The sequence below is a fragment of the Equus asinus genome, chromosome 7 (assembly GCF_041296235.1).
Source record: "Equus asinus isolate D_3611 breed Donkey chromosome 7, EquAss-T2T_v2, whole genome shotgun sequence".
Classification (NCBI taxonomy): domain Eukaryota; kingdom Metazoa; phylum Chordata; class Mammalia; order Perissodactyla; family Equidae; genus Equus; species Equus asinus.
This window is the reverse complement of record NC_091796.1, coordinates 73219930-73232365: the sequence shown is the minus strand read 5'-3', so window position 1 is coordinate 73232365 and position 12436 is coordinate 73219930. Positions and strand designations below refer to the sequence as shown.

At 38.7% G+C, this 12436-nt stretch overlaps 1 protein-coding gene across 5 annotated transcripts in view; it reads left to right on the top strand.

Moving 5' to 3' along the window:
* The window catches only part of PPP2R5E (protein phosphatase 2 regulatory subunit B'epsilon), a 146431-nt gene that overhangs the window by 92130 nt on the left and 41865 nt on the right, over positions 1–12436 (top strand). For all 5 annotated transcript variants that reach the window (XM_014853691.3, XM_014853692.3, XM_070513734.1 and 2 more), the window contains one exon: positions 11021–11122. In XM_014853691.3, the coding sequence (XP_014709177.1) occupies positions 11021–11122 (102 nt within the window). The remainder of the gene's footprint in view (positions 1–11020; positions 11123–12436) is intronic.

The following is a 12436-nucleotide window of genomic DNA, read 5'->3' as shown; positions in this document are numbered from 1 at the left end:
TCTTCTAAAAACATCATTTTAATGGCTGCCTAATTTTCCATTATATGGATATATCATTGTTTACTTAGCTGTTTTCCATTTTGAGACATTTAAACTGTTTCCGTATTTCTACTATTAAAAGTAACACCACTATTAACACAAAGAGACCTTGTGAAGGAATTAATAAAATGACTTGTTGGTAAGTTGCATAAAGCAGATAAAGGAGAGGAAGAGTTAAAGAAAATTCCAAAGGGTTAGACAGAATGTAGAAGGTGAGCAGAGAATTCTGTTTTAGGGGGGGCAGAGGTCAATGAGGATGAGATTGGCTTTGTCCAGATTGAATTTGAGATCTAGTGAGATGTCAGAACTACTCTGTATGTAACTGGAAATAATGGAATTAAGACATCCTAGTGTCCTGGGAACAGAAGTCATAGTAGAAAGGGTGACCGAGAACTGAGTATTGAGAGAAGAGCATTGTGCCAAGGATTCAGCTTGGCTCTACCTTGAGCTCTTGTGCTGGTATTTTGTTTTTTTGAAATTTGTGTACTTGTTCACTGGATAAAATGATGACTTTGAGGCATTCATCTGACTTCTATATTCAAGTCGTTCCGAGATTCAGAATGTGTTTTACTTTCTGTTTCGCTTCACACGAAGACCTACCAAGGTGGTTGGTGCTAATTCTGAGAAAGAAAACTGGTGTGGGATCTCTAACTTGATCTTGGCTAACGTTAGAGCAGCTGCCATTTGGTTTTCTTGCAGTTCTGCTGGATTCTTTCCCACTAAAAGGGGGTTGACATTCGCGTAAGAAAGTTAAATTACTTGAATTAGCAGAAGTTACTGGAGAATGGAAAAAATAATTTAATAGGAAATAATCATTGGTTTTTGTGTAAATGAGGGAGTTAAACACGTTCACGTGTTTACTTCCTTTACCTCCTAAAATCACACAAAAATTACTGAAAAGAAATAAAACTCACATGGACAAAGTAAAATAGAGAGGAGAGCTCAGAATCAACACTTTGGAACCTAGAAAGCAAATGAACTGGTGGTCACTATCTTGGCTGGTCTGAGGTAGCTGAACCCCAAACAGCAGCAAGAAAAGTCTGGAAGTAGCCAGCTCACAGCACGTTAACTCCAGGAAGGTTCAGAAAGATACTTTTCAAAGTAAGGGTACATGGGGGCAAAAACAGGGGACTTGGTGGAAATCTGTATAAGTAGCTGGAACTCACAGTCCTACCCCACTCCGTCCAGACCAGGCAGCTAGGTGACTGCTTCTCCCCAAACCCAGCAACAGGCTGAAGGTTTACTCTCTAGCGAGGCTAAACTGAGGGGAACCTGGACTCCGGGATTAGGCACAGCTGGGAGCAGTGGGTACCTTTCTGAAAGCAGGGGAGCACGTTGAATGGAAAGATCCTCAACTCTCTTCACCACTCAGCTCCCAGGTTCCTTATGCCTTTGGTCAGGAGACAGGTGATTCTTCTCTGGAGAATCAGACAAGCCCAAGAGAAAAGACTGAAAGGCACCAATGTAAGGAGAGTTCTTAAAGGGTGAAAGGATGATGGTGGTAAGGAACTAGCCCAGCCACTCTCACGACAGGTGAATGCCCCACTCAGACAGAGCTCCCATTCTTAATACGACTGGAGGTGGCCTCTCTCTTGACACTATGCTGACATTAAGACTATCAATCAGCTTTCCATGGTTTTTGAACTTGATACAAATGTACCTGGAGGAGGCTCAGCTCAAATATCTTTCTCTTTCCCTTGCATCTTTCTCCTCCCACCCTCAATCTTCTTCTGCCTTTGTGGCATCTCTGTCATCTGATGGGCAAGTGATAGGTCAGAGAGGGTGGAAAAAAAACAAAGTCCTTTCCTTCACACACTTTCTCCCTTTTGTCTCCTTAGAACTAAATGTTGATGTATTCCTCAAAACTGTACCTTGTATTTGTATTTGATCTGTGTTCAAATTCTATTGATTCTCTGTTCTTGATCTCTCACGGACAGATTTCTTTTCTTCCATACAGTTGTCAATACTCTGATCCTTCTAGAAACTAAATATCTAAAAGGATCAAATTATTTTTAGAAACAATCAGTATGTGTTAAATCCAGTTTACACCAATTGATCATAACAATTATCGACTAAATATTGCTGCTGACAGCAGCAGCAGCAGCAGTAACAGCAATGAAAACAGATTTTTTTTTAGTCTATATAAATCTGAACAGTGTATACCTAATAGATTATGAAAGAAATGATTGACAAAGGAAATCTAAGTAAAAATGGTGACATTCTTGTGAGTTAGGAAAATAGTAGGTGCACGAGATTTCTGTTACTTTAATCTTGTCTTTTAAATTTGGCTACATATTAAAAATTTTAATTGGGCAATTTAACCTTTTAAACTTCCTTTTTTGTTCATTTGTTTGTTATTCCCTTTCTTTAACTGTTAAGCTTCTTTTATCATTTTAAGATGTTCCTTCTGCCTCATTTAGGAAATCAGGTTGCATAAAATAGCTGCTATGTCCTTGAAAGCCCTGCTAATACAGATTTAAAGTATGACCGGGAATGTGTAACAATAATAAGGTTGTAGTCATCGACTTTAGAAATCTTTTAAATCCTCTTCCGGATTTCCGGATGCTCTAAAACAGACCTCACAACTGTCACAAGTGCGTGTTTCTTAGTCACAAGTAAACAGCGCACTCTCTTTGGTTCTGGTTCCGTGAATATTTTCTCAAAAGTATAGAGTTCTATCCATGAAGAAGGTTTTATGTTAAAAATGTGGACGACCTTGCTGGAGTGGCCTCACCCCTGTATGCCGTGGTTTTAGTCCCTCCTGCCTTGCTGAGACCTGTGCTTGTGACAGACAAGGGCACTGGGAGATTGCTTTGGCTCAAGGAATCACATTTAACTCAAGTGAACATGTTTGGAATAATAACTTCTGGAAATTCTTGTCTGAAAATTTTAATTGTATGGATGATATTATGTAGCAGTGACATTACATATTTAATATGATAGAGAATAAAGTTAGTCCTGCACGGGACTTCCTAGTGTAATCTAGTAAGTTGTCATACTGATTTAATTAAATTTTGCTCTCTAGAGTTGGTGCTAAGGACATGTCTTTATGTTAAAATAAGGGATTTTAATGGTTTCGCAAGTTCAGATAATTTTTAAACAGCTGTGTTCATTCACGTAGGTGGCGAGGTTTAAAAAGAGACTTTATACCTAGTCTGAAGTGAAAACTACAGTAGGTTTATTGTGGTAATTAAAAGACGTAGTTTGGCTTTAGAAACAAATTACTGATTAAACAAATTGCCAGAAAATTAGATTAAGTGCTAATTGAAAGTTTAGAAGTTTTGCCATTTGTTTGCTAATCAGAACATCAGTTTAAAAGATATTCGTCTGCTCTGATACTCAATCCCTTGAACATAATTCCAAATGCTTTGGGATTTTTCTCCTTGTTTTTGCTTATCAATAATTATTTATCCATAATTACTTTAAAAAGGGTCGAGAGTCAGGTTTGAAAGGTCTTTTATCATTGGGACCATTAAGAATTCTTAAATTTGGTGTTACCAAAAGTAACTTGACATTATATGTATGTTGTTTATTATTTATTACTTTTATGTTAGCAAATTTTGTTAGAATTTTAGTTCTTGTTCTTAGAGTTTGAATTTTTAATACAAATTCTAGTATGTTTAGAAGCAGTCTTCTCTGTTCAAATATCTGATTTAGAGATTTAAAGTAAATCTTGCTTATGTTCACATTTTTTATTTTGAATGTAAATTTTTTAATTTATTTTTTTGGTGAGGAAGATTGGCTCTGAGCTAACATCAAGTGCCAGTCTTCCTGTATTTTGTATATGGGCTGCTGCCACAGCATGGCTTGATGAGCAGTGTGTAAATCCACACCTGGGATCTGAACCTGCTTACCCCTGGCCGCTGAAGTGGAGTGTGCAGACTTAACTGCTACGCCACTGGGCCAGCCCTGGATGTAATTATTTTTAAAAATTGTACTGGGCTAGGCCTGGATGTAATTATTTTAAAAAATTGCATCCGTGGTAAATGTTGATGAACTACTATGAGATTTTCTTATTTTCTTTCAAGATCCAGTTTTACCATATCCTTTTTTTTTTTTTAAGATTTTATTTTTCCTTTTTCTCCCCCAAGTCTCCCAGTACATAGTTATATATTTTTAGTTGTGGGTCCTTCTAGTTATGGCATGTGGGATGCCACCTCAGCATGGCTTGATGAGCGGGTGCCATGTCTGTGCCCGGGATCCGAACTGGTGAATTCCTGGGCCGCCGAAGTAGAGTGCGCGAACTTAACCACTCCGTCACGTGGCTGGCCCCATACCATATCTATTTAAATGCATCTTTTGGGCTAACGCAAAATACTATGAGAATAATGCATGATGACCTAGCTTCAAAATTGCATTTACTAGGTCCTCCCTCTGGTTCTAAATGCTTGATTAAATCATTTTGATTTCTTTTCAGTAAATGATTATGGAATGAATGAATGAATAAACTCGATGAAAAAACTCAGAGGTATCATTGAAATTGTTACTTGCATGAGGTCTTAATATAACTAGTGCTAGAGAAAAAAAAGATCCTTTTTAATTTGCTTGAATATTCTCTATTTAACATCATTCGTATAGTCCTTTTTTGTTAGAAAATTTACTTTTTAGGTAGAATATCAAGAAAGTTTATTCCATAGCTATGATGTCATTATTGCCATTTATAGTTGATATGCAGCTGTGTTACATAATTGTATGAAATTGTAGTTTCCCAGGTCAAAGAGGGAGAAACGTTCTTGAAGTCATTTAGTTTATTCTGCTTTTATCCAAGAAAGTTGATACCTAGTCATCTAGCAAGTATCTTGTAAAGCACAGAGAAGATGACGTAAGGTGACTTGTTATACTGTAGTAAAAGTGGTCCCTGATCACACTATGTGCCTGTTTTACCTGAGCCTTAAATATTAATAGTGCTGACAAATATATAACTAAAGGAAATTGAAAGTATTTGTTAAATAGTTATTTGTTTAATAACTCTCACTGCGTTGTCCTTACCTTCAGTTTTGTTCACTGTTAATCTTGGCAGGTATTTAGTGAGTAGCTACTAGCTAGCCACATTCTGCTCTTTTATAATGTGCCAGTCATCTTCGTTCAACAACAACAAAATGTCAACCAGAATCGTGGTGTAAAATTAGTAGTTTCTATGGAGATAGAGAGTTTGGGGACATTGAGGGTTTTTTTGGTCTGCACTAATTTAAATAACTGTTTAAACATATTAATGGTTGCATTTTGATATTGCAAGTCAAGAAGTAAGAAGTTGTTTGTTTAATCCAAATCCGATGAAAATAAACCTAACCACTTCTTCCTCTTTTGCTTTTTGGGCCGTGCACTTGGGAACCTTTTGGTCTCTTTCACATTTGGCCAACTTTGAAATTTATTTTTTTGTGCCATAGTTAACAGTGTTCAGCAGTAAACTAAAGAACAGGAAATTAAGAGAGCAGGCAGCCCCTCCCAGCAGGCAGCTGTTAGGTCCTCAGCCTTGCCTGCTGCGGTGTCCCCTTCCTCTCCCTCAGGATGCTGCACTGCCAGTTCTGAGTCACAATTGAGCTGGAACCATAGAGGTTCTTAACTAATATTAGTGTGATTTTAGGATTGTCAGATTTAGCAAATAAAAATATAGGGTGCTTCATTAAATTTGAATTTCAGATAAGCAAGGAATAGTTTTCATTTATGTTCCATGCAATATATGGGACATAATTGACCTAAAAGTTTTTTGTTTATGTGAAATTCAGATTAAACTGGTGTCCAGTATTTTGTCTGGCACCTGGGTTATTTCCATTTATTGTGTATTAGGTGCTAGGAATTCAGAAATTAGTAAGAAGTCCTTGAGGGGCTCAAAATCTAAATGGGAGAGATGTGAGGAAGGGATATGAAAAACAGGAACACCAGAGAGGAAACTGTTGCAGTAAGCGAAATGTTTGATGATGGGGGTCTGAACCAGACGGTGAGGATGAAGATTGTTGTATTTTACTTCTCTGTTAATGCTGAGCAATGTCATCAGCTTAGACCTGAATGCCCTCAGGAAGATAAACAGTTCCCATGGGTCCTGTTGAGAGCCACTGGCAGGCCAGAAACTTGGGAAGGAGTTGATGGGAAAGGAGAGATGGGAAAATGGGAAAGCAAGAAAATGATAAATGGTTGGGGGAAGCAGAGGAAAAAGAGAGATGTAAGAAGTCAGGTCTATCTGTGGTCTTCACGGGTGGAGGCGGAGGGGTGTGTCAGAGAAAGAACCTTGAGTACCCTCCGTGCATGTCATGGTGCTGTGTTGCCTTGAAAAACTCACAAGTTCTTTGGACCTCCCTTTTCTTATTTGTAAAATGAAGGAGCTGGATGAGCTAGTCTCTGACAACTCAGTGGAATCCCTAATCCCAGGTTTTTTATCTTTGAGAAGGGGTTGTCCAGATTTTAACACTTGTTCCTCCCATTCCCCCAGCCTTGCTTTCTGTCCTTATAGCCACTTTTCTGGAGGCCAGGCTAGTGCCTTCATGCCTTTAGTTTGATTCTCAACATTCAGTGTTTATTATAATACCTTTGGAATGAAAATGAATTGACTACCTCAAAGACACTTATTTCTTAAACTAATTTTACTTTGCATCGACACCAGCGTAGATTAAAATAAAATAGTTGAAAAATAAATCCTTCTTGTATACTTCAAAAATTCCTTTTGTTCATTTTTGATAATCCATTCCTGAATGAATAAAATAGAAGGCTTAGGGCTAGAGCCTCATATATTTAAATACATTATAGAGACAGTTTGTGACTTTATAAATACCTGAGTGCATTTTAATGTACCCCCATAGACGCTGTACACAACTGCTCTGTGGTGGGGAGTGATGCTCGTGGCTACTTGTGCTCGTGATGTATTTGCATAAGCATGCAACTGCCTTTACCTATTTATTAATGTTACCTATTCAATAATCCGTTTAAAACCTGGGCTATAAATCAGAAGTGACTGCCAGTGATGAGGGAAGATTTAATGCAAGCAAATTTACCATTTTGGACAGTGATTTTTAACCGTTTTTAGATCTTGGAAGTCTTTTGAAAATCTGATGAAGACAACTGGATCTTTTCCCAAATTGGACTCACATCTACAAAATGTTGCAGAAAAATCAGGGGATTTAGAGACCCTCCTGGCCCCCAAGCCCATTCATGGATGATCCAGTTTTAAACTTTTGATTTTGGAGCTCAACTGTACAGCTAAACTGATCCATTCATTCAATCCTTCCACCATTCATTCATAAGCTACGCTATAGGCATTGTGCAAGGCTCTGATCAACTCTCTCCTGACAGGAATAATCTTGTTCAAACAAATTCAAGAGCCCATTTTCATCTTGAAATTAAAGGCATAACTCATAGAGTGTATTCTCTAACTTAGGCTTTTTATAGATTTAGGACTGATTTGGTGTGTCCCAAGAGGAGGAACAGCAGCTGCCTAGTTTATCATCTATATTCCTCTTGCTTCAGTACAGCTTTTCTTAATTTCCCTTTGGTTATCCATTTCCATTCTTATCTTTATAGTATAGTCACACCATTTTCGATTGTCTTTCTCCCTACGTCTTTATTTATAAACGTTTCTTTGTGCTTCCATAAAGGCATCATCTTTAATGCCATACAATATTACACTAAGTTAATGTACCTCTCTGATATTGAACATAAAGGTTATTTCCAAGCTTGCACTTTTTGGAGAGTGTTGCAAATGACTGTTTTAATTAGTTTTTTCAGTCTTGTCTTGAATTAGTTTCTTAGGACAGATTCTCAAGGATGGGAGCAATGGTTCTTTCGTTTATGTCATTTTTATTAGGCACCTATTATGTGCCAGGCTGGGTCAGAGGCTTGACCATTTCCATGACACTTGATGTGCTTTGACATTTTCCCAAATGTACTAGAGAACTGCTTAACCAGTTGAGTCAGCTCTTAATTGTCCAGCCCAATAGATCCGCAATTCCTCATTGTTCATGTGGTGAATGTTTAGAAGTAAACTAAATAAAGCATTACAAGGAAGGCAAATCTGAAGAAATGGCAATGTGTAGCTAAGCGAGATGTACTCGCCTTTAGGACCGTTTGCTGTTTAGATTTACACAACTCCATGTTCTTTTGATATGGTAAGTGAGAGAGGAAACTTTAACCAAATCACAGGTGTAGAACACTGTACAGAGTTAAACATCTTAGGCTAAATAACCTAGATTTATAAATTTGGTTAAAGCAGAACCAAAATACACAGTTTTATGAATGTATTCAGACTTTGAGTTCGCGAACATTTACTGGTTGCCTCATACGTGCCGGGGAAACAGATGTGAACATGACATCACATATGCCTGATGGGTGGGGAGAGGTAAACACATAATTGCCGTAGCATATGATATACACTGTAAGAGAGTTTATACGACCAGGAGTATAGAGGACTAGAAGTTTCTGAGTCTTTTCACCCAGAGTTTTTACTATAGAGAAGCTGTTTTTCGTTTTTTTATTTTTAGCTTTCTTGGTTTACTTTCACATCTTGGGGGAGAGAAAAGCTTGTTAGAGAGAACAGTAAATATAAATGACTTAGTTGGGATGAAATCTCAACCCAGTTTCTGAAATACATGTATAATTTAATGAAGAATCAAAAGCAAGTAATTAAAAGACTTTTGCCCTTTTGATTATAGTATGGCTGGCTGGTTGAAGAGAAGTCAGGTTGATGGTTATCTGAAAAGTCACAAGTTTCTTTGCGAACATAATTTCTGATAATCATTGGAAGGGACAAAAATAAAATAATAGAACTGTGTATGCTGTCATTAGCCATATCAAAAACATTCTAAAATGGTAATTTTTTTTAGTCATCTAAGCTAAATAGAGCAGAAGAGGTGCTCTACCTGCTTTTCTAGAACGCAGGGGTATAACCTGACAGCATGGGTTCAGTTGTAACTGCCGGTTACTAACTGTAATCACTGATGTTAACAAGCCTGTGCTGCTTTTGCCTCATTGGGGAATTGGAGATAATGGTACCCACTTGTTAGGGCTGCTGAATGCAATAGATACTGCTCTATGCTCCTCTTCATCAACCTCAGAGCAAGATTTGCTAGTGTTGACTTCTTCTTGCTTAAGACTCTGTTTGCTCCTGAGACCCCAAACTCTAGTTCTTTTCTTCTCCTACCTCCTACTCCTTTTCATTTGCCTTTCTTGGCTGTGCTTTTTCTATCTGATTTCTAAATGTTGGATGCCTGAGGGTCCTTTCCGAAACTTTTTTCTGTTTACTCCTTTCCAAGGTGATCCATGAGTCCCATGGCTTTAAATATCATCTATATGCCCACGAGTCCTTATGTGTCTCCAGTCCGGACCTGTCTAGCCCTGAACTCCAGATTCATATGTCAGGTTGCCTCCTAGATATTGCTGCTTTAACACATTCCTAACTGGATCTCCCCACCAAAACAAGCAAACAAAGGAAGCTTTTCCCTTTCCCAGTCATCTCTATCTTGGATAAATGACCTTACATCTATAACTCATCCTTGATTCTTTTCTTTCCTTCACCCCATAAGTCCAAGCCAGCAGCAAAACTACCTCTAGAGTATATTTTGAATCAGTCTATTTCTGTCTTCTCTGCTACCATCCTAGTACAAACCATCATCATCTCTTGCCACTTTCACAGGCTTCTAACTTGCCCCCTTCCTGTCTGTTCTGTACGTATCTGCCAGAATGATTTTTTTAAAAAGCAAAAATCGAATCATGTCACTTCTCTTTTAAGATCCACTGGTGACTTCCCATTGCACATAAGATAAAACCGAATCTCCTTTCCATAGCTTACACGTTTGGGCTCAGTTTCCATAGCTAGGAAATTTGGATAATTGTGATGTTAACTAGAATATAAGCTCCTGGAGGACACAGATTTTTATCTGCTTGTTCATTGCATGTTCCCAGTGCCTAGAACAGTGTGTGTACAGAATAGACACTTAATAGATATTTGTTGAATGAATAAACATGTTCACATTATGGGCCCCCAATAGCCTTCTTCCCTCTTTCAGAGCAGCATATTATAGCTTAGTATTTTCTGCGTTGTACAGAAAGTCCAGAAAGGCTTCTGGTGCAGTATCTCCTTTCCTTTCCCTTCTTGCCTTCTACACATATCCACCCCCTGCCCCCGCCCACTCCCCTTTTATTCTTCAGATCTGAGGATATGTTTGGGTCGTTAGGAGAGGATAGATGAGTAAGCAGGACAAGAAACAGAATAGAAATTGAAAAGGAACTCTGAGAATAGTAGCAACAGCATTTTAAAAATAAGCATTTTACTATAGAAATCTTGGAATACTTGCAGAAATAGTTGAATAGTGTAATGAATCCTCATCTCTTCATCACCCAGTTTCAACGGTTATCACCTCATGGCCATTCTTTGAACAACCAGCATTTAATTTGGAAATTGCCTGTGGCAAAGGAATACCTAGTTCAGAGAGGTTTGCCTCACAGAGAGATTTTACCCAGGGTGTTGTTACTATTTTGACATTTAGATATGATTTTAATCATATTTAGACATGATTTTAAGGATATTAGGTTCTGAAATATCTTTTCTGATTGGCTTTTTGTGAATGCCTGAAATTTCACTATTAGTTGAACTGTAAATTTGCAAATTGTGGATAGGCCTGAGAAGGGAACTACATGAAGCCCATTAGCAGTTATTTGTGTCTTAGTGTAAAGTGGTTAATCAGAAGCATGCTTAACTGGTAAGTAACCAAGAGCGGCCTTTGATGGAAGGTATGAAAGCACAGGACCCTGGTGTGGGGATGGCCATATGAGATCAAGGAGTACTGTTCCAGAGGGTAGAAGGTGCTGCTCTGCTACTTCCCAGCTTTGCCTAGAGGTGGTCCTGGTCGCAAAGCCTATAGAAAGAGGTCCCCGTTCCAGTTTGGTGATGTTCCTGTCATCTGTCACCTGGGTTTCCTTTGACTGCCTGCAAAGACCTTGTGTAAGGCTGCCCAGGAGGTGCTTCCAGCTAACTCTGCTGCTTGTTTATTTTTAGGTATCTTGCAATATATTCAGAACTCTCCCTCCTAGTGACAGCAATGAATTTGATCCAGAAGAAGATGAACCTACCCTCGAGGCATCGTGGCCACACTTACAGGTACTTTGAACTACCATTTGTTAGAAAAGAAAGCTCCATTAACTCATTAGCTGATTAGCATGGGAATTCCTTGAAGGGCCTATGTTCACCAAGAAATCAAATTAGTGTACATTAATGGAAAGCTGGAGAATGCTTTTTATGTTTCTTACTCTTGATAATTAGGATGCCAAAGGAATAAAATAATAAGTTTCAGTGTAATGCTTTAGTGGGGGCCCTCGTGGCTTGCAGGTCCAGCTAGCATTTCCTGTTCTTTTATTAGAGCTTCTATTTGATCCTCCCTACTGGAGCCTCAGACAAGAGCAGAACTATTTTCACATTAATATTAGTTAGATGTGATTAAGTCACAGAGTACGCATCTCCTTTTCAGCAGTAGGTACCCCGGGGACTTTGAATGCCTGTCTTCATGATAACCACAAATGTGTTTCTTTAGTCTGGAAAGGCAAAAACAAATTGCAAGAGCTGTTTCACAGTTTTGTGAGGAAGCGCAACAGCTGAGAGAAAGCTTGTGTGAAGGCCAGTTTTGTTCTCTTGCGCCGAGAGGCCATGTTTTCCAGTCATACTCATGTGCCGGGACAGATCAGGGCCACCCCTGCATCTCCTTTCTCAGCAGCGGGCCCATCTGTATTGCATTTACTTATCCATACCAGTCATTTTCCATCCTCCTTTCCTGGTTGCCTTCTTTCAAGGTCATCATTTCTCATAAGAATAGAACAAGGAAATTTGAATGTAATGATCCCCAAGGCCGTCTTTCCGTTGAGTCAGAATGTTCTCAGAGGCTGGATGACAGTGAGCATGGAAGGAAGGGGTGGAAGAGAAGGAATATAACCTTGTGCCTCTTCCCCCTGGGGCAGAAGCCACTGCATCTTTGCACAAGTGTGCTCGCGGTTGCCAGCTGACATTCTGAAGAGCAAAAAACTGTGCAGCGGGGAGATAAAGCCTCAAGATAATTCTAAGAGTTTCTTTTTTTCCTCTACTTTAGAATTTTTGACATAAATTTGCAACTTTCCCTGTCCTGCTTTGGCAACTCAAAGTTGCTGCAGATGTACGTGTGTGCTATTTCCCCTGGTTATGTAGAGAGCTTTCAGGGGCTCTGTTCTCAACTCTTACCCAGGCGTGTTATACATATGTATTCCTACTACCAAAGCCAAGTTTGAGTAAATTAGTTAAAACACTGTAATTGATTTACTATCTTAGATGCTTGATTTTACTTTTTAAGGTGCCAGACATACTATCTGCACTCTAAGAAATTTGCAGAACTATTTGTGCTTTTCATGGTATATCCCAGATTGTGACAAAAATCCAAAAAAAGAATTA